The sequence below is a fragment of the Antedon bifida genome, chromosome 2 (assembly GCF_963402885.1).
Source record: "Antedon bifida chromosome 2, ecAntBifi1.1, whole genome shotgun sequence".
NCBI classification, from domain to species: domain Eukaryota; kingdom Metazoa; phylum Echinodermata; class Crinoidea; order Comatulida; family Antedonidae; genus Antedon; species Antedon bifida.
The window spans coordinates 11,580,779-11,604,024 of record NC_136227.1 but is presented as its reverse complement, the minus strand read 5'-3'; the positions used below and the strand labels follow the sequence as shown (position 1 = coordinate 11,604,024).

General features: G+C 33.6%; 2 protein-coding genes across 2 annotated transcripts; both read right to left on the bottom strand.

Moving 5' to 3' along the window:
- Positions 1-1,030: 1,030 nt before the first annotated feature.
- LOC144835090 (uncharacterized) lies at positions 1,031-11,303 on the bottom strand. The gene is made up of 11 exons (XM_078690123.1): positions 11,176-11,303; positions 8,605-8,701; positions 7,982-8,278; positions 7,189-7,300; positions 6,271-6,437; positions 5,680-5,828; positions 4,855-4,996; positions 4,215-4,532; positions 3,803-3,859; positions 3,280-3,410; positions 1,031-2,649 (listed from the first exon to the last, which is right to left on the bottom strand). Exons 1-11 carry the CDS (start codon positions 11,191-11,193, stop codon positions 2,002-2,004), a joined length of 2,136 nt encoding a protein of 711 aa, XP_078546249.1. The 5' UTR covers positions 11,194-11,303; the 3' UTR covers positions 1,031-2,001.
- Positions 11,304-13,689: 2,386 nt separating this feature from the next.
- LOC144835182 (density-regulated protein-like) lies at positions 13,690-22,762 on the bottom strand. The gene is made up of 6 exons (XM_078690241.1): positions 22,637-22,762; positions 19,769-19,847; positions 19,020-19,175; positions 18,614-18,730; positions 17,888-18,024; positions 13,690-16,666 (listed from the first exon to the last, which is right to left on the bottom strand). The coding sequence occupies exons 2-6, from the start codon at positions 19,821-19,823 to the stop codon at positions 16,625-16,627; spliced, it is 507 nt and encodes a 168-aa protein (XP_078546367.1). The 5' UTR covers positions 19,824-19,847; positions 22,637-22,762; the 3' UTR covers positions 13,690-16,624.
- Between the last annotated feature and the right edge of the window lie 484 nt (positions 22,763-23,246).

Below are 23,246 nucleotides of genomic sequence, written 5' to 3'. Positions count from 1 at the left end.
TTCTTTTCCGGTGTGTGTTTGCCTGGGTGATGTTAAGAATCCATGGGTTACCCAAGCGCCACGAGTCCTCTCTCTGCCTTCCCCTGCGAATTCCAAAAAAGACCGATGCTATACATTTGGTACAAGGTTGGTTGCAGCATCGATTTGCTATCATTAGTTGACTTCAATAGAAGGATGATGCGATCCTGTTTCAGTTTTCTGTTGCAGTTAACTCCCTTAGCTTTTAGCTTTACCTAGCCTAATCCACAAGGTAGTGGGTGCTAATGACCTATAGGTGTGCATTTTTACTCATATATGTGGGCTTATTTTACCCATAGGCAGGCCTATTTTACCCATAGGCAGCCTATTTGCCCATACAGTAGGTGGGCCAGGGCGTGTCCACACTCCGGTGGGCCATGCGCCAGATACCTTCTATCGGGTTCCTGTTCTTCTGTAGCCCTTTCCACATCAGTTTCACTAGTCGCAATAGTAGCTGCTTACAGCGGGTACCGTACCGACGAGAAGGTTGTGAAATAGGACTTGTAAAAAGAAAGGATATAAATTCCCAATGGACTGTAATATATCCGCCATATACCAGTACAGGAGAGTAACAGGATAAAAAATGGTTGTAGTAGAATGAATGAAATGATGAGAAAAATGAAAGAGACTGATGGGAACCACAGGCTAGGCCTCGTAACGCATCATTAGACTTCACCCACCTTCATCCAACAAAAAAACATAACTGAACTTGAAAATTGTCAACTTTCTTAAAAAAAAATATGACGAAACAGTTTTTAAAGTCTAAGATTTCTTAACCTTTTTTTTACTGTTACGTTGGTGGTTAATGGAGTTTGTTACGCGCACGCACGTTGGTTGTTAATTTTTGTTACGTTAGTGGTTAATGTTACATTGGTAGATTGTTACATTAGTGGGTGTTTGTATACATGCGTCCGCACGAACCGCATTAGTTTTACCCTCACCAAGTTCTTTTCTGTTTTGTGACAATGATGAGAATGTAAATGATTACATATTATGTCGCCATAGGTTATAATATATATACATTGTTCATTTAATTCATTCTGATTAAAATATCCATATAAAGATACATACAGTATAGAAAAACAAAAACAAAAAACAAAAAAATCCATTCTGAAAGTATCATAATACTACTGCAGCAGTACTAGACCTGGCCCACACTCCGAATGAGTGATAGATTAATTTAATTTACCTATGGTATAGTTAGAAATCGTTTACAATATAATAACTATTGATTGTTCTAATTAAAACATTACCATTAATTCGTTTCATAAAGATTAGACATATACCCTCTGGTTAATATGGATCCCGTGTTTTCGAATTCTAGAAAATGGAAACAATTTTAGAAAATCTGAGTATTCTTAATTAAATCTAGAAAAACACAGATGTTGGCCTATGAGTTTTCTAGATGAATCTAGAAACTCATATATATCCGAGATCTGAGATATATATCCGAGATCTGAGTTTATATATAGACACCCTTCTTAGGTTATAAATAAAGATTAACCCTTTGAAGACGCGAGGTTTCTACCCCAAGTCACTGAGGCTAAAATAAGGTATTTTTAATAGGTTTAGGAAAAATTCAAAATACATTTTTAACTGTAACTTTCTGCAACTACTTTCTGCCTTCCGAAAAATGTCATTTTTTTACCTAGGTCAAAGTCAAATGCTCAAAAAGTGCAATTTCAGTGACCCCCAAAAGTCAACCCGTACATATACGGGCCTCGCGTCCTGGGAGAGTAAATTACCCCGTATTGGAAACGGATCACGTCTTCAAAAGGTTAAATAAGGATATAACCTCTAGTCAATGGAAAAAATATCATTAACGATTTAGTTCTTTGGAAGGAGACGCCTGTTTAGTTCATCATGTTTCATCATGAAATTAGAATTTAGCCTGTGACTAACGAGACAAAATACAGGCCTAATTCCAATAATTATTTTATATACAAATAAAGTCAGTACCGTACACTAAAACATTTAATAATTCTAGAATATAAAATGGCCATCTTCAATAAGTTCTACATTTGTCTGTGGCATACAATTCAGAAGATTATCAATTTCGTCTTCTCCAATGATGTCCCCTATGTCTTCCTCTCTGCTGTAATAATCGCATGTAGAGACTGGAATAAACTCCGTCAAACCAGCGTGTGCGTTGTCTACTTTTACACGTAGAACCTCATCTAATTTCCAGTAAGGATCTGTAACGTTCTCTCGTCCACATTTTTCTGACTTCTGAGGTTTATCTGAGGAAACTGACTTCATTGGCGTGTAAGGATTTGAGTCCTGCTTATTTCTTGTGCTTTCCACGAGTAATGGAGACAATTGCAGTGCATCATCATCACCTGTTTGTTGCAGGCGAAAGTATGCCGTGCTTTTCTCTTTAACTGCCATTTTGTCAGTGGTAACTGGTGATGAGTTTATAAAACCACTTTTCGTAACTGGTGAAACTTGGTCAATAGACGGTACAACCATGTAAATGTTTTTCCCTTCTATCTGAGAATCAGGACTAAACTCATGAAATCCTTGATCAGAACTTGTTGAACTGCGGTACGATGTAGGTAAGTCCGACTTCTTCGTCTTCAAGTCATCAAAAACTTCCTTTTCTACTGATCGTGGACGAACGGGGCTAATTTCCTAAATAAAAGAGATATCTTTATTAAACATGTTATTTCACGTCTATAAGGACAAATACAGTGAATGCGTGGTTCTATAAACAACATTTCATTACCACGCAAAGTGGATTGAATTTCGTGAAATACACACCTACATCATTTAGGTAGAGGACCCTTTAATATCATTTTTTAATGACGGATCTTCACGGGTTATCCTTATTAAAGATGACAAATAAATAATAAATCATCTTGGCTGCCTAACTCTTAAAGATGTATTGTCCCCCAAAAACATGAAAAATGAAGATTAATTAAATCAGAATTTGGATAGGTTATTTTGTAGTTTTAATAAAGTTAATCACTTCCATAGAAAAAAAACGAAAAAAAAATGCTTTTACTTACAAAATGACAAAAATAAATGGTTAAATTAAACCAAAAACCATTGGCTGGCAGCCAATTTGACTATTTTTTGCTTTAAATTACTGATTTTTCAGGTAAATACATTTTTTTTCCGGTCCAATTTTTGGTCAAAGAGGATAACTATTAGGGCCTATGTGACATTAAAATGGCATATTCAACAAAACAATTTAAAAAAATATGTTTTCAGGGGGACAATACATCTTTAACTTGAAAACAATAAAGACATGATATTTACCACTTTGAAGAATTTTGGTTCAGGCCATTCAATGAAAATTCGCTTACGTATATACACATTAAAAGCTCCAAAAAACAGCATAACAAATAAGATAATAATTCCCACCACAAGAAACGGAATGATAAATTCATCTGAAAGTACAACATATCATGAATTGTTGCAAATTTTCTGAAAACATGAACATTGTAAAAGAAAAACAAGAGAAACAATCATTTTTTTTCTATATGGATTATGAACTTACTTACTTGAATATACGATCACATCTAAAAAAATAGAGGCAACTTCCTTAATTTGATCACACAAATGCACCCAAAATATTATTCAAGCAGGTAGTAAAATTACGCTATTTTCAGATTAACGTATGGCTATTGGTAAATTTGCCATGAGAAGATATTATATGCAGTAGTGAGGCTATTTCTAAGCATTCAGTAGTAGAGAAACAACAATAAGTAGGCCTAACATTGTCGCAATTAAACTCGACATGTGTGCTATTCTAAATTGTAATAATTGTTTTTTCACATACTAGGCTGATATTGCACTGCAACTGTATTCAGAGTTACGGGTCTCTCGGTCACCAAACCTAAAAAAAAAATGAAATTGGTAAATATGAGGCTCTAATGTCTATCTCTAGTTGTACATTATGTCATGAAGTAAAATTTGCCAACATTAAAGTAAAGTAAGTGTTGAGCACTTTTCAGAATATTACCGTAGCTTTTGAGAAGAAGCCAAATGATTTCCTTACTTTACTCAATGATACAGAAAAATGGTGCATACTTTTGGTTCTGATTTAACCATATATTGAAACCCTTATTTACTATTAGTTGTTTAAGTATTAATTGACGATGAAAACAAAGTTTACCCCGAATATGGGTGTTTTCCAAATACATGCACAAGCGAACCCTCTAGGTATCATAAAGAGACATAGGCCAACACACCTTGTTTCAAGCATTTGAACTCATATAATATCCTGGTTGGAGGACCTTCGACTTCGACTTCAAACGTGTCTACCTGAACACTCCTTAGCTCTAGATTATAGACAATGGTGGTTTTCTCTGTGATGTTGTTGCACGGCACATTTATGTCAATGTTATTCAATGTTAATTCTTCCTCAACACTTTCATTCAGTGATTGTCCAGTATAGTTTCCCGTAATGCGGTAAAAATACTGATTTTCTTCATTTGGTGTTTCCCATTGTAGTGACAAGACGTTTTCGTTTTCTGACGATGTAGCGTTCACGTCTATGATCATAGAAACTACAAAAACAAATTTTCCATTATTTTTAGACAATAAAAAAGAAAATATTCTAGTCACGTACGGTATATATTGGTCGAGAAGGTAAACTGTTCTTTTTATATACATTATGAGGATTTTGATATTTCATTTCATTTGGTCATTATTAATGCAGATATGATTAGTGAGCACATAATGACAACTTTATCTTGCAGCTGTCACCAGATACTATCTAGCCAACTATTGTAAGTCAGTTAGATACAACTCGAGGTGGATTAAATACACTATAGTGACAGCTGTAAAATTGGTATAGGTATACGTATTCCGAATGACTTTAAAACTCACTGGGTAGTGTGACAATTGGACTCCAATCACTGAACTGGTGATGTAGGCCTAATGAAAACCTTGATCGCACTTGAAATTCATATTCAGCTACCGCTGTCGTAATCTCCTCAATAATGATCTGCTTTTTATGCTGTTTTTCAATCTAATAAAAACAATTCGCTTTTAGTAACCTTGTCAATCATTGGGAGCTACATGACCTTATTTTCTTTTGAAGCATTTTGTTACGTTTAAGAATCGTTCAATTTTCTAACGAAACTGTATAATCACGAGCGTCAAATGTTTCAGATGTGTTGTAGAAGATGACTGAATTATTATTGTCATGTCATCACAGTAGCTTACCACAAAATCAGTGCAAGTATTTTCACTTGCACTGCTGATGGAGGGCAAGTACTACCCGAAATTTTGATTTAGATCTTTGCTTATTATATTTTTCATCTCCATTTGAGATCTAGTCACAGTCTTGTCATTTTTTAGTAATTTGCCTTTAGGTTTAATAAATAAATTAAAATAAATAAATCCTGCATAACGGAATAACAATCTTTTAAAAAGCGTGCTTTATTATTTTGAAGATTTGTTTAATGAAGCCAAACAACGTAATCTTTTTGAAGGAAGTGAGTCGAAAATATTCTACAAAAATGTTGTTTAACGATTTGAAATATATATTATACACAAACGTAATAAATATATATTTATTGCCGATTTTACTACATTCAAATTTAATGAGTTGGTAAATTCGTGATATACGATAGTTATTCCACAATTCGTTGTCTCCTGATGATAAAAATATGACAAAACAAATAGTGAAAATGATTGTAACTTCATTACCTCTTCTGTCCATGTTTCACTTAAACGTCTGTAACGAAGTTGAAACCATAGCGAGTTACAATAATAGCAATCTTCTTGTAATTTCCAGAATACTATGACGTTTGATTCCCCCACTGAAACTCTATCAATTAATGGTGACAAAGGTACGGCTGAAAATACAACAAAATAAAACGATTAGAACGTGCGTACAGCCATGAGAGTTACTTCAGTGAATCTTTAATTTAGATAAGTAACGTCTGCCGTACATCAAAAGACGGTTGTAGCATAACAACAGAATCATTAAGACATTCTAAGGTTACCGAACATTATTTCTTTTAGGAGACACAAATCAAACCTAACTTTACTAGTGTTTATTCCTCATGCTAATCTTCAAACAATTTAGATATTATTTAAGATTAAAAATTATGATTTTCGTTATGTTATACTTCAAAAGCTCATTGAACGAAACCCGTATCCCCGCCGGATAAATCACATAAGTCACGTAAAAGGGATTAGACATTTGATCTTCTGTGGTGCTTGTATATTTTATGAAATAATTCGATGGTAATGATCTATATTTTCCAAACCTGTGCTAAATATTGGCCTACAGACCTTCATTCTTAGAATCAAATGTGGATGTTGTATTGGCAGTACCAAACATATTTTCAACAACTACTCGTACTAGATGTGCTCTCATTGGATTACCATCATTTTCTGAAACTTTGCACGTGCTGTCGTTTAGCTTATTAGAACAGTTGATCCACACATTAGAACTGTTTCTAAGGGGATTAAAAGAATTCATAATTCAATATTAATTGTTAGTAATCAAAATTCTATAAACAGTAATCAGTAATCTGTAATCAATAATCCGTAAATCAATAATCTGTAATCGGTAATCTGTAAACAGTAATAAATAATCTGTAATCGGTAATCTGTAATCATTAATCAGTAATAAATAATTGGTATTCATTAATTGGTAATCAGTAATTTGTAATCAGTAATTTATAATCAATAATCTGTAACCAATAATCTGTAATCAGTAATACTCAATAACTCAATAATATTTAATCAATAATCTGTAATCATTTAACATAATAGTATTATTTTGTTACTTTGTCTTTTTTCATAATATTTGATTATGCACCTGCAGCTGTTGAATTTAAATAAAGGAGCGATGACAAACAGACAGACAAATGGTTGGTGTCACATTACGAGACACTGTGATAAGAGAAGAGTAAGAATGGCAGCCGAGAACCGGCAACAGAAGGGAAGACAAAAACGCAGAGGGACGACATTATTTCTAATACAGAAAAAAAACTTTGGCTAGGCCAGCACAGAACAGAAACGAATGTCAAAGGCTTGAGGAGGGCTACATCCGACAGTGTTATGATGGAGCCGAGGTAAGGCAAGGTTATGCATTCTGTATTAGAAATGAAACATTTCTTTAGGTATGATAAGACATTTATTATTTGTGAGAAAAGCAATGGTTATAATTATTTGTGTTATTTATCAATAATACAAATCACTTACTGAAATTGAAATGTATAGACACTTATAACTCCGGTGAATTCCGTTCCCCATGTACACAAATAATCAACAATATTTGTCGATCTGCAGTTTAATGTTGGAGACGATGGTACGACTAAAGGATACAAAATATAGTAAGGTATATAACTATCTGTTCTGTGGATTCTTATTACATGTAAGGAGTGGTTTTCTATAATAATAATAAATCTCATCTCAGTCTCCAGCCACATACAATAAAAGACGAAAACAAATGGTTTAAATATATCATGTTTAATCTGGGACGGTGCGGCCATACACGCCAATTGCTACATGCACCGCCGCGACATCTCTTTTTATTATCGGTAATTAAATAGATTCTAGGACTTCATAAAGGTAACATTCAAGTTAAACCTCGTTCATAATTACCCGTAAGTTGGCTTCATGGATCAATTATCGTTAAAGATGTATTGTCCCCCTGAAAAAATAATTCTTATACATTTGTTTGTTGAATATTCCATTTTAATGTAACATAATAGTTATCCACTTTGGATTTAAAAAAAATGTAATTTAAAGCAAAAAATGGTCAAATTGGCTGCCAGCCAATGGATTTTTGGTTGAATTTAACAATTTATTTTGTGAAAAGTGAAAACATTATTTTTTTTTTCTATGGAAGTGATTAACTTTATTAAAACTACAAAACAACGTATGCAAAGTCTGATTTGATTAATTTTCATTTTTCATGTTTTTGGGGGCAATACATCTTTAACTTTGATGGGATCAAATCATGTTTTCAAAACTATGTATGCCATTGACTTACTACCAACTGTTAATGACGATGTTGATTTATTTGTCGTTACTCTTCCATTTTGTTTTTCTACAAGTAAAAAGCAATCGATCCAATGTTCATGACCTGTCATGTTTAGGTTTGTTAAGGTAAGAATGGCTTCTGTACTTGAGATTACGGCAGTATTTTTTCCTGAATTAATAGGTACTTCGTCAATTTTCCATTCAATATCCGAGGCATTGTACGATGTTTTTGTTTGATCTAACGTACATGTAAAGTTCAGGGTGGAACCGGCCAACGAATATGGATCAACGGGCGTCAGTTTAAGTGCTGCAATAAAAAAAAAGTTTAAGTACGTACAGCATATAGTTGTGTCCGCACCCAACAATTACTGTACAACAAAGAAAATAATGGTAACATTGTAAAGAACAAAACAACGACAGTGAAATAGTTAATTCAAAAATGTTTATTAAAGAAAAAATTGAAAAAAGAAAGTCTTTATTTGTTTAACATTATAAAGAAGATTTATTAACGTATCAAGCAAATATTTCTATTTTGAAACATAGGTGTATTATAAGAAGTAAGTTCCATCGTTTCCTCAGAATTTAATCTTAAGTTAAATAGTTAAAATAAACAAAATGTTGGTGTCTACTTACATGATGTAACTTTGAAAGCGCAGACAGTGGTCAAAATAATCAAAATCTGGAACGTCCTCAATGAAATGTTTAATGTGTAAGAGAGTTCTGCCATCGTCTTTGGAACAATAAAAAGCTAGTTGTTAATGATAGTATACAAAGTATTAACGTGATTGGTCGAAATAAATGATCGGAATGATCGTTCTAAATGATAATCGTACAGTATGACATCATCGAAGTACACAAACTAAAATGAGAGTGTCAAAATAAAAACATTAACTCTAAGTGACTGGAAACATTCTTATTGAAAGGCAAATGTAACCTTTTTTATGTAATATAACGGATATTGCCTTATTTAAAAGATATTCTATAACATTTGAGATCCTCCTTTAGGCCTAATAGTGAATATTTTTTCTCACCAGACTATAATTTCCATAAGCGCTACGCGATTCGAGGAAATAGGAATCCCTTCAGAAACAAGGCCATATAGATGGCTGCAGTCGCGTGCTCATTAGTGTTTTCCGACCGACCGACCAACCTACCAACTGACCGAAATTACTGAACATGTTTAAAAATGTTGAAATGTTTTAAAAATATTTATATTTTTTTAATTTACACGTGCGTAGCCTGTCACTTTTGACGTGCTCGTATAACGTAATTTCGAGTTGAAAAGTAAGTCAAGAAAACAGAAATCGGGCAAAAAGAGTGCGCAATAACATTTAACGCGCAATTTTGTAAACGCTTAAAATTGCCTGAAACGTACTCTTATTTCATCGAAAATAAATTTTGAAAATTTTAAGCGCGCGTACGCATGCGTTACATGCGCTACGCACGTAATTGTATTGCCATATGATGATTTATGCCCTGAAATTTATGAGTACCAAATTTTATTTAATTGTGATTCATGGTTGTGAAGATATGATTACAAACGTGATTTCGTTAAATCGTGCGTAGACCGCGTAATTTTTTATTGCGCACCGTGAAAACATAACCACATCGATTCCTGGCCATAAGGAATATACTGTGAAAAATTGACTTAGCTGGATTAAACTGATATCAGGATAAAGTCAGAAAGCGATAAAACGCATAGTGATACCGGACCGACAGACAGACCGACCGACCGACCGACATAGTGAACTATAGAGTCACGTCCACGCGACTAAAAATATGATTTTCTCGAAGGAGGATCTCATATGTTATAACACACCAAGCATGCAATATCTGCATAATTTCATAGCTACACAGAAAGAGAAACTTCACAAGTAAAATATATATATATATAAATAAAGAATCATCGTATGCCTCTTTAAGGTTAATTAGGTGTTTTTAGTTGCCCATTCTTTGAACTTTCTAACCAATACTATGACAATCTAATGCGAGTGATCACATTACCTTCGTTTCGCTTACGTACTTGCGTTACGTCCAAGAGGAGAACTAAGCTTTATTTTCACTGACGTATTTTAAAATGTATATCCTGTTCATAATGCAATCATGGTATTTATGCGAGATTACTTTAACCCAGTGTAAACACACTTCTAATTATGATGTAAATTATTGTAAAAGTCGGCAGTACCATTAGGATAATTGTGTCATTTCGTTATCCGTGTACGTGAAGACCGTTACCTTATTATAAAATTGAACAAAATATATAGCATTTTAACACCTGCTACTGTATGAGTAGTACCGTATCTAGACGTGGCCTGCGTCTTGTTATAATCCAACACAATCCACGATTTTTGTATGAAACGCCATGTGTCCCAAATATGTATTATAAAATACACCGACTATGAATTACCATTTATAATAAATACCACATTTATAAAACCACATTTAATTAATTTAATCAAATTGTTATACAGTAGGCTATCCACATATATTTTGACTATTTACACCGAACTATTGCAGATCATGTACGGTGACATACATAACGAATAAAAATAGGCTTATAAACGTGCCTTCAATAACAGAGAAGTCTCTATAGGTATTAACTCCAATAACGCTTTATATATTTCCGATAAATGTGAGCCGACTGTGTCATTAGCACATGTTATCAAAAGCATCTTTATTCGGAGAAACAACATCACGATAAACATAACTCAACTTAATTGGATAGCACTTAAAAAACAAATTGCGAAAGAATGTTTACGAAGTGGTATTGACTTATGTCTATATAATAATAAACTAATTATTGGTATAAATCATGTACTACTATATAATTATCATAACTTAGTTAACAGGTCTTAAATGTAGGGTATAGCACTTACACCTAGGCCTAACTACATTATAATCTCACTATAGAGATTTAAATACAACACCTACTATGTTTCCATTATGTTTGCCTTCCTACTAACCAACACTTTATAAACACAGTCATACTGATAGGCCCTAAGTAGCATTAACTCAGTTAATTAGGCCTACGCGTCCTCCACTAATAACATGATCATACTTACTCAAAGAGGTTTGGATACAGCGCCGACTAGGCAATTATTAGTATCAATCCTCTTAAACTGTATATTAATATTATAGTAAAACACTCACATAAATAAAGTAACTCCGAAAACTATGTAAAACCATTGAGGAAATAAGACTCACCAGAGGTATTGAGAGCATGCACCGACTCTAGAAACAACGTACACCATTAAGAGCATGCACCGACTCTAGAAACAACGTACACCATTAAGAGCATGCACCGACTCTAGGAACAACGTACACCATTAACAATCAATTCACCCATCCATATCATGTTGTCATTCTCTCGATTTAATATTCAGTAATCTAGAAAGAACCAATATTATAAGTCACTGATTCCAGTGTGTGTACAATAACAATAGCAGCATACTAAACACAAATAGAACACAATTACCTTTGTGTATGTATAACGTTTGATTTAGCACGCCGAGTTTCAGTTCTGAGAAAAGCCGAATAGGATATTTAAAGGATTTCCATAATCATAATAGCCATGGATTAATGAATGATAACCATGAATTATTACATATTTAAAATAGATTATGATTATTCCATAACTTACATGATATTAGTAGTATTTAATCAACATAAGGGTAACTCAAAAACACAGAAGAAGACTAACCGGAACACTTCTACAATAATTAAATATTGTAGACATGAAGGTGGGATTAAGATACCAGAATTTATTTGACACACCAAAACCTAATGTTTGAAGCCGGTTTTTCACTAAGCGCTAATCGAAAACGTCAGCTTATACGCATGCATGATTCCGTATTTCAAATCTCTTTCTGCGAAAAATCTCTATCTTTGAGTTTTTTGCTTCAGCGAAATTGGTAGTTTCTATCTATCTATCTAGGCATAGTTCATCCATAGTCCATCATCCTCCTCATAACATTTCTTGCTGTCCTAGTCCTTGCAGCCGTTCCAATGTTGGTTGTTAGATCATCTCTCCACCTTCTTTTCTGTCTTCCTCTTTTCCTCTTTCCTACCCTTGGTTGCCATTCTGTTAATCTGTATGTCCATCTATTATCTTGAAATCTTGCCACGTGCCCAGCCCATCTCCATTTTGACTGTCTTACCTTGTCCATTATATCTGTAAAACCTGTCTTTTTTTCTGATGATTGTATGATTTACCCTGTCTCGAAGCGATAAGTTCATCATCTTTCTTTCCATTGCTCTTTGAGTAGTTGTACGTTTCTGTTCAAGTTCCTTTGTTATTGCCCATGTCTCTGAACCATATGTCATAGTTGGTAGCACACATTGGTTAAACAATTTCTTTCTCAGTGACATTGGTATATTTTTGTCAGTCAGCATGTGTTTGTGTCTGCCAAAATTTATCCCAAGATTTCACAGGGGTCCGAGAAAACACACTGACGAGAGGCCTGTTTTTTTTTTCCGAGATTGTTACTGCGCGCGCATGTATTGCCCTGGTATTAAAATGACCAATCATAGTAATCAAAATAGCGAGCGACTATGAATAATAATGTGATTATAAACATAGAGAAATTAGTTATTTCTCCATGATAACATAAAATAGGTATACAGTTTTATTTACAGAGCACCAACCTATATGGGGATTGAGCAATAGCCATCCTCCTTCCAACGAAACGCATTTTTGGTAATGGAAGCCGAAAACAGTCCTCCCACAAAGTCATAGAACCGATCCTTTTCTAGACGTAGGTTTAGGCCTAATTATTGATAAAAGGTGAAAACAAATCTTACCAGATATGATAGGTGTATATCAATATGCAGGAATAAATAGGTATATGTATTTATAGATCAGATCATTGTACTTCGTGCAATGAACTGGATAGAATCATAAATAAAGGTATAGTAGGAAACGCACAATACAATTGTATCATGGCCAATTCAACATAACAGGATATAAAGGTATACAAAATCAGCGTGGGGAATTCAGTATCTGAACACCGATTAATTGCGAAGGAAACGTGGGCGGTTAAAAGTGCTTGAAATATACCAGACATTGCATAGAAACATTAAAAAAACACGCAAGTTATACATTCGCAACTTGGTGTGTTGTGCGCTACTTTTTAAAATTAAGACATAGTCCTAGTTTACATTTCATTTTGTTTTTTAGGTCCTTTTCATTTTCATCTATTATTTTCTTTGAACATATTTGTATAAATAAACTCCGAATACTTGATTATGATCAAATAATTTTCAAACATTTAATTATGACTTCCCTCTCATTATATGGAATTGGTTGTTTTATACTATTATGTTATTTATATATAATCCGTACATTGCTTTTTTGTATTTTAACCTATGTAGGCCTAAATATTTTTTATGACGAATAAACTTGAATTGGAGATATTTCTTATAAAATGTAAGATGATCCAAAAGAAGGCTTAAGAGTAACGATTATTATTTTAATAAATCGAGACCCTTTTCTGTTACAAACTTATGGTGGAGGAAAGATTCCCGAAGGTCCACCTAAGTAATCTGGGAAAAATGTACAGGACACTGACCAGCTATGGTCACCCAGAAAAGAACAACTCAGCGTATACGAGCATATGGACTGGGACGGAAAACAGAAATAAATAATACGAAATGAAGCATTGTGCAATAAGCGCTTTGTACGAACGAATATTATTATTAAGAGAGAAAAAATATATATAGAAAAGCAAAGCACTCAATTGTCATCATATCATTGCTTTCTTCTATTAACAATTAATGTTACATGAACTGAGACGTACCACCAGGTGCACAATAGAAATGTATGTTTATACAGAATGTGTATATAGATTTAAAAAAGTACAATGACTTCCGTGTTTAACAATAGAGAAATTATGGTGAAACTAATTAATAAATACTTGAACCACGAAGGATAGAATAGAAGTGATACAAACTAAAATGATAAAACAACAAAATATTATTAATGATTTTGTTGTTGTTGCTTTTATATATTTTTGTAAATGCAACGTTGTACTTATGTTTTTAATGACGTTTATGCCATTTTCGGGTTTTATTAACTTATCCCTTTTTAAAAATTTGTTTTAGTTTAGGTTTTAGTTTGTAATTTACCATAATGTGTTACCATACCAAAGATGAAGTATTAAATAAATAGATAAACTCACGGGTTCTACATCAGGGTTTACAAGTCAACGATACACATTTTTTTCAATAATAATATTATTGGGATAAATACCATTTTTTTCAACATTGATATTTCATTGTGTCGCTACTGTGGTATATCAACTGCAGCTAATTCAACGTCATTTTTGCCGTCCTGTCTAGCAATAATAAGTTGCTAGATTGAGGGTGTAAATATGAATAACACGCAGTATTCATGTATATTCATTAGTCTTATTATTCATAACATGTCAAATATAGTTGTCATCATCTCAAACCTACTTATTTAAACAAGGCCTAGTAATAATGGCATTGGAACAAATACATCCTTTCAATATTCTCAGTATTCTATTATTCCGCTATTCTATTCTATACATTACATTGGCTTAACAGCTCCATCAACTTATTGTTATATCTAAACTTAGCTCCACCTAGAGACTTAAGTCAAGGACAATTGATTGATTATTCGAACTGACGCTTGCGATTTGGTCAATGCGGCTCACGTCTTTGCGATGCGTCCTAGTGGGAACCAAGCTGCAGCATTAAAGACGCAACGCATGGACGTTAAAACGCAGCACAATAAGCAAGTTGACCAATGACAAGTGAGTATAAGAATAATCTATCGCCTGAGATTGGTCAATTCACTTGCGTTGTGCTATACGTCCTTGTTGCGTCTGTAGCGCGGGGACAAAGCATGTACAAGTCAGCTCACATGCGTGGTGTCTACGTCGTTGCATTTAAGTGAGAACCAATATTTAGTTATTTACCTGGGTAAGTTGGCGAACTATTCGCACAAGTTAGAGATATGGTAGGCCTAATAACTGCGTACTTCCCATTTTGCCAAAGTGTTTTTAATTTTAATAGTAGTACAGAAAAACAAAATAATATATGTCAGAATTCTATTCCATACCAGATAACAGTTTACAGATGCGAAAAGTACATTTTTATTCAAATTTAGTTGAAAATATTTCAACAAATCCAAAATTCTTCCAAATTAATTTTGTGCCCGCGTAGTCAGGCATCAAGAGATTTCTTGTATTTATTTTCATTTTCAGTTATATTTTTTGCTTCTCGTTTTCAATTCACGTTATTAGGTTTTTTCTTCACTAACGACCATAGTGTAAAACAACGGTTGATTATGTATTTTTCGTAAATAAATGTGATTTTCTGTACTATAATAGTAGGCATACTACAGTATATAGAAACAATCTACAAAATGTTCTATTTTTAGCAGCACCATTGCTTGGCAATTCTTGAAAACACATTGTGAAATGTATTCAATTCAGGAAATTACAATCAGTTTTTAATCGCAAGTAGATTGTTTAGTTTCCTTGTCTGTACCTGGACAAAACAATATTTTACACGAAGGTAATCTAAAAACAGGACACTGAGCTCGCTTTGCCAAGATAGGAACTCGTAACAGTCCTTTGATCTTATGTCTGGCTGCGACAAATACCACCAGTACTATACAATCAGTGTAGAGTGAAATTGTAATTTCACTCCTCCCTGTCAATACAATGTACATATTCTGATCGTGTCGTTGTAGCCACAGATCTCTCCGGAGCTCAGCCTTACGTCACGCTTGTTAGATTGCCTTGCTTACACTTGGCAAAAAATGCACATGTTGGACCTGCGGATTGAGAGTGGGGGAGGGGAGAGAATTATGAACACATGACTTTTTACTAATTTTACAACTCAACACTCAGTTCTATGTTTTAAAAAATGATGCATTTAAACTGGTAAAGTACATTATTGGTTTGAATATTTGAGTATTGATCGATTATTGAGAAGAAAAGATGTTATTTTTATTTTAATTAGATTTTTTGTGGAGAAAATGATTTGCAAATTTGTACAAACCTAGTTTTCACAACCTAAGTTTGCACAAATGTGAGTTTTTAGCATAAATGTGACATTTTGCACACGGTTTCAAAGCTTAACAATGGGTTGTCTTTGCTAAACCCCGACTTCAATTTTACTGGCCATTAATCAGTCACTGGGAGTTTTTAAATACCCGTCATTAATGTTACTGGCCAGTGGAACTTTACTAAATCATACAGTATGTAAAGTATGAAAGGATATTATGAGTGTACTGAATTCTATTTGTTGTAAAAACCAATAAGACATATTTTTACTTTTGACAAGTCAAAATAATAAAAATAAGTAAAACACTGTGTTATCTTTCATATTTTCCATCTTCTTATTGAGTTGTTATGGATGCCATTTTGAATTTTATTGCTTTCTGGTGATATTTTTGTATTTTCTGTATAATGATGATCCCAAAATATGAAAATCAGTACACAAACAGCACTGTGTTATTTTTCATCTTCTGGTTTAGTTGTTGATGTCATTTTGAATTATATTGCAGTCCGGTGTTAAGCAATTTTAGATGGATGTTTCTTGTTGAATATTTGTCCATATATGGTAATGGGTGTGGCTCAGTACAACACTCAAAACGTCTCATCCATTTAAATTAATGTTGACTTCACTTTTTCATTCCTAAATCTTCAATGAATTCCTCATTAATCTAAAAGAAAAGAAATGAATTCATAACATTGAATCTTAATGAAAAACATATATAATGCCAATGACATAATAAATAAGACAAGTTTCGGATAAAGACTATAACTGTAGGTCCAGTGTACACAGTTTTCCTGTGTGCACTTTAAAGAACCCAGTTCAACATTTGAAACAAGTAGGGGCTTACCCCTGTGAATTACAGTAGTTCATTAAATAGCCCCTGTATCAGGGGGATTACCACCTATATCTGATAGGACAGTGATTAGTTTACTATTGGTAATCCTTGGCCTAAAAACAAAAAATAAAAATAAATATCTTTTTAAATAGGTATAAGGGTGTGCACAATATGCTGGAAATAACCTTTGATAGTACCTTCATTTTACAGAATTTGCACTTATGAAAGTTCCTAAAGTCAAAGTGCATTAGAAAGAGCTATATTTCCTGTTTCTTTCTTGACTGGTGGTACAGGCATTGTCACTCACTAGTGGTTTTTTATAAATATGCAAATAGTCAAAAATACTAATCATTTCAGTGAGGAAAATGTGCAGAGGCTATGGAAAATGATTATATAGATAGGCTAGAGCGGTGACTCCTGACTGGAAATTTAAAAATATAAATTTAAAATAATAAATTAAGACCACATAAATCACAAATATTTTTGCTTTTTTATAAAATCAAATATATTGTTAATCACAATGGAATAAATAATTTCTAGTATACAAGATCATAATCATATAGAATGTGTTTATACGCTGCAGGCTGCGAGGCATATCGTACAACACATGTGTAGTAGTGCGTGACTGCGTAGTGGCGTATCCAATTGCCGCCATCTTGTTGGTTCGTTCTCTATAAATCGAATCATTTTTCTAACTGTGATAACATTGGAGTCTGCCCTCTAGCCAATCTATATTACCTTGATCACATGTACCATCATACCAGATTACTAAATCAGGCATGTAACGAAAATTTAAACAGACTGATATATTAAAGAAACTTCTGCATTATTAGTCAAGCAGTAGGCGTTGATTGTTTATCTGTCTGCATAGGCTGTTTTGTGCAGATAATCAACAGATCTAGCTCCCCAAACTCCACGATGCGTGCAGTGGGAATAGACCAGTTACAGAATACACCTAAATAAAAGGGTTTTGATTTAGTGGGCTGCCTCACAACCTCAGCATTATTCATTCAAGATTGACAAATCACATTGAATTAGACTGAATAAGATTACCTTGTATTTTTCTTCTAGAAGGTCTATGAGATCATCTGTGACATCACCCTGTATAATGATCTCATCCTCACCAGTTACAGATGAGCCACAGGAAAACTTCTGTGAGAAACGTTTTGCCGCCGCAGGTAGTTCAATTCCTATAGAAAAATAATTCATTTCAGGTTTTTTAGTAATGGCACTATATATTTATTTCTAGTCACATTTGACAGCAGGAAACCTGCCACTAATAGAATGCATTGGTTATTATAACATTTCTTGTAATGTTATAAGATAGCAAATTCACCGAAACTGATATTTATGAAAATTAGTAAGTACTTTCCTTATAGAAAAAAGTATATAAATTGAAGGACCAATCAATTTTACACAGGAATATACTATTTTAATTAGAAAGAGTTATGTGGTTAGGGTTTTTGAATAATTGAAAATCAGTAAAATTCCTATATCATAATTTTATGAAAAAGTTCTGTAGCACCACTTTAAAAAAAAAAAAGGCTTAATTTGACGATGCTCATTTCTGCTTTTTGATTATTATCAGTTAAATAGATTTATAGTTTATATTTTACATTTTTTTTTTATATAGTTTATATAACAGCAGAAATGTATGCCCTAATATGGATCCTTTGATTAAACTTTCTAAAAAATAATCTAACTTTATGTTTTTTCCATTACATTATGTGTTCTTTATTCACAAATATAAAATCAATAAAGAGCTGCTACAAATCTTACCATGCGTGACAAGACCTTTTATAATTGTAACGGTTTTCTTTTTGTTTCTTTGTTGTCGGCGTATTGTAATAGTCTGTGGTTCTGCTTTCTTTTTGGTTTTTAAAACTCCTTTTCCTCCTTTGAAAAATAAAAAATAAATAAAATACTTAGTGGAGTAACTGACATCCATAGAGCGGAAACGTGGGGTACCTCACATAAACGGAGCAGAAACTTTTGAAGTAATTTCTAGCTGTACCGTAAATAAATCGTGAATTACAATTTTCCAGGATTGAACCCTAGACCTTGGGATTTGAAGGTAAGCACATTTCAATAAACATACATTTAAACTCAAGACTTACAATGGACGGGAAAGGGGATTGAAAGTTGAAATGCTGGGATATGATCATCCCTTCTATATTTGACTGACCTCGTTTTTGTTTTTTCTTCTTTTCACCACCCTCTGCATCTCCATCATTCAGCGACATCATAGATTCAAACATGTCTGGGAAGTTCTCCTGCAACCAGTCTTTACACTTTTCATATTCAGGACCGTATTCACACAATTCAGGTTGCATGGTACAATCTATAATCATTACAATAAAAAAAGAAGATTATTAAACAAACAAAAAAAATCCAATTCAGCTTTAATATTATGACATGACAGATTGAACTTGTTTAACATTTAAACTTAAAGGTACTCTACAAAACTTTAGAAGTTATAATTTTTTTTTTAAACATTATATGTACATTTTTATCTACATTTTCATTCTTTATTTCAATATAGCATTTATAATAGGCCTAAAAAATCCCCACTTGTTAATCTATGTGCATATAATGGTATTAAGATAGGATGATAATACACCTGAACAGATTCTTATTTGATTGGAGGATTGTGGGTCACATGATGTTCAATAGACATACTACTTAACTCTTACGTCAGAGTGTGACGCAAGGTTGTTAACTGCGCAGTCGAAAATCCACCATTTAAAAAAAATGTTCGTTAAGAGTACAGTAGGTGTGAAAAAAATGAATGAAAAAATTTTGTATTTGTGCAATGCAATTTTATTCCGTGAAAGATGAAATGTTTCACAAAGTATTTGGCCCATTGCATGCACTCTTAAGCATTCATTATTTTTATACTATAGCATACAATAAATAATTGAGAACAGCACTCACATCCACAGTATACAACTTCTAATGGATAAGAAATTTCTGCTTCTACGTCTGCCATCTTTATTTATTAGCTATAATTATTCTAAAAAATAAAAACAATTGATTAAATATTTGAAAAATATTCTAAATTGTTGCCATCTCTAAAGCAATGTTCATGGGCACGACTCAGGTTTGTGATGCAAAACATAATAAAAAAGACACAAGTTTAGTTATACCTTTTTAAAATACCATTATTTTAAAGCAATATGCATCTTACAACAGTGATGTGTTAGAATAAATAATGATGTTTGATGTTCCCAAATTGTGGTCAGAAATTGTTTACATGTTCAGTTTGGGACAGAGAAAGATGCCTTTAAATATACTTTAGTAGCAGTGACAGTTTGTCTGAGCAACACAGATAGTTTAGAAACCCATGTGAAGTGTGTTTTGGTCATGTATCATTGCAAGTGGCCTAAAGTACCATTACTAAGCAACTGGGTAAGAACCAGGACAGATTTTGTTTTAAAAAGTATCTAAAAATATGGTACCATCCTGAATCTTCTGGTTGCAAATAGCACAGTAAATAACATTCCCTCCAGTGGTGTATCAATACAAAGTTTACCATTGACTTTTTTTGACCAGCAGGCTGCTCAAAGTGATGTAGTAAAGGAGATACAGGTTGTACAGTATGGTCTATTCCCCAGACAACAAATTTCCTTTACAGTTACACACCAAGCCGCTAGACAGAAACTTTGATATGGTATCACGTTTCCCTAGCCATTAGCATATCTTTTTAAAATACAGTACAAATAAGCTGCAGTCGCGTGCTCAAGTTAGTGTCTACAAACCACCCAACCGAACGACCACATAGTGAGCTGTAGAGTCACGTTGCATGCGACAAAAAATGTATGACATGGATGAGTTTTCAAGGCTCCCGTAGCGCTAGCTATTGATAACTTTTTTTTAAAACTCCCATGCTTTTGTATTTATGTTTTATCTTTTATTCCCTTTTTTTTGTTATTGTATGTTCTGAGAGGCGGTGGCCCGATGCTGTTGGTCGGTGATGGTTGAATATGACATACTTACTCCTTCTGACTGGAGTGAAACTTGCAAGAAGTAGCCTATAGTGTATTCATAGTTTGTCAAATTTAAGTTATTATTGACATGATAGAGTTTAAATTTCTTTATACCAATTAAAGTACCGGCATTGCCTACATTTTTCAGATCTAATTTAAGGTCAAAAACTAATTTAATGTAAAAATAAATAATATAACATTGGTCAAATTGAGATAACTTTTTTCGTCTTTATACGGTCAATTCTAATAATTTTAACAGCCCGCTATAAATCCCAACATGCATTGAGCGCGGATTGATATTTTTGTTTTTCTTCTGTAATTCAAAGTTTCCCCCAATTTGTATCAAGGGAGTCTGGCAAAAACAAAAAGAAAATTAATGCAGCAACAATATAACATACATTTAAGACAAGGAATGACCTGGTTTAATGTTTTTAAAGTAATATATATGCATTATTTTTACAAAATGTCACACATTGTAGGGAATGGGTCTTTAAGGATTGTTAATAATATTTTAAAGAAAAAAATTCTCTCAATAAGTTATTAAGTATTTAGCTGACTTTCCATTTACTATACATAATACAGTGGCAATATATTTTACTCCAGCCGGGGTACAGTAACTTGGAACGGCAATAATCGACCAATCAGATCAGATGTCAGAACTTCATTCTATGACAAGACACCGATCAACAGAATTTGTAGATTGATTGCAATAAAAATAAAATGTGATCTTCGTAAACCACAACAAAATCTTATGCCCAGTTTTAGGTGCGAAACTGCAGTAGCAGCGGCTATTATATAGGCTAGATCCTAGCCTAGGACAGGTTAATAAGACCCAATATACAATAACCTAAAATTCATCCTCTGATCGGATCCGACAATCTGTTCACCTACCTAATAAGCCTAGCCCTTGGCCTACTACTAGGAATAGCCTATATCTAGCTAGAGCCTGGCCTAGGCCTACTAGACCCGGTCTAGCTATGGTCAGCTAGCCTACTTAGGTTATCAGACGATCGGGACCACGGACGATCGGGCCCAGACGATCGGGCCCACTTCAAGACGATCGGGCCCAAATCGTGAGACGATCGGGCCCATCAAGGGTGAAAGACGATCGGGCCCAGAGACGATCGGGCCCAAAACATTCTCGGAAAATAAAAAAAAATAAATACGCAAATACAAACAACACAATAATAACAATCAAATCAATCACATTTATTCATAAATTGAGAGTATTGGTAAGAAATTCTTAAAACCAGCAGTACCTAGGCCTAGTGTTAATTAGCGGAAAATTATGATAAAATCAGAACAAAATCTAATTAACCTTTTTAATTAAAATCTTAATTACGCAAGAAAAGCATGTTGACACTAGCACTAGGAATTAAAAATGATGAAATGTGGCACATTATTTTATATAACACAAACGACTATCGGGCCCAACGCTAAGACGATCGGGACCAACTGGTAAGACGATCGGGCCCAACGTGGTTCTGAAAACACTGGACGATCGGGCCCAACTGGTATGACGATCGGGCCCAACGCTGAAGACGATCGGGACCACGTTTTCTGGGCCCGATCGTCTTGGGCCCGATCGTCCGTGGTCCCGATCGTCTGTTCCCCCCTTCTTACAGACCGTACTGGGCCTCTATAATAGCCTAGCTAGGCCTAGGCTAAGCCTACACTCGAGCTAGCTAGGTAGGGCCTAGCCTAGGCCTAGCAATTTGATGATTCGTCATCAAATCGACACAGTTTAAAAAATACATCATTCCGCAATAGTTATAGATTACTGAATTACAAAAATTGGGTTTGACTTGTTTATTACCTGAAAATCTAAATTATCTTTTGCTGATGATAAATTATGTTTTTTGTGGCACAACCTATGGGACGTCAATTTAAAAGTATGGCACGCAATTTGCTACGTGTCTTTTTAAATAATTTCATATCAATTATTTATTTTTAAAAACCCGATATTTCAAAAAGTTGTTGAAGTTCAAACACACATTCAGACGAAACAATAAGATCAAGGCAATGTTATACGATGGTCATATAAATGTATTGGTCCATGTTTGTGTATTATAAACCTGGAATAAATAATGTCTTTATTTGCATGTTAATGTACAAGGGGTATCAACGTTGGATAAAGAAATATATTATTACAAAAACGTAGGCTATTTCTTCATTTGCATGTTCAAAACACGTTTCATTACGTAAGTTCAAGATCAAAGTTATGAATGTACTTGTCTTAAAACTATAACGTTAGAATTTTAAAGTAAAGATTTAATTTGTTCACAATTAATTTTTTAGGAATTTTGGCCTGTGGTTTTAGAAATTATCAAAGTCTCTTTTCTCTTTCAAATTAAAAAATAAATAAATAAATTTCGGGATGCTTGGCGAAATGGTCAACATGGTCAAAATTAGGACATTACATAACA

Bases quoted from the DNA above. Each gene is read 5' to 3' on its own strand.
- LOC144835182 (XM_078690241.1), bottom strand. From the start codon at position 19,823: ATGGCAGACGTAGAAGCAGAAATTTCTTATCCATTAGAAGTTGTATAC. The intron at 18,025-18,613 runs GTAAGATTTGTA...ATTTTTCTATAG, and splicing joins AAAAGGTCTTGTCACGCATG to GAATTGAACTACCTGCGGCG. The intron at 16,667-17,887 runs GTAATCTTATTC...CTTTTCTTTTAG, and splicing joins TTCTAGAAGAAAAATACAAG to ATTAATGAGGAATTCATTGA.
- LOC144835090 (XM_078690123.1), bottom strand. The intron at 4,997-5,679 runs GTAATGAAGTTA...TGTTTTTATTAG, and splicing joins GTGAAACATGGACAGAAGAG to ATTGAAAAACAGCATAAAAA. The intron at 3,860-4,214 runs GTGTGTTGGCCT...TTTTTTTTTTAG, and splicing joins GTTCAAATGCTTGAAACAAG to GTTTGGTGACCGAGAGACCC.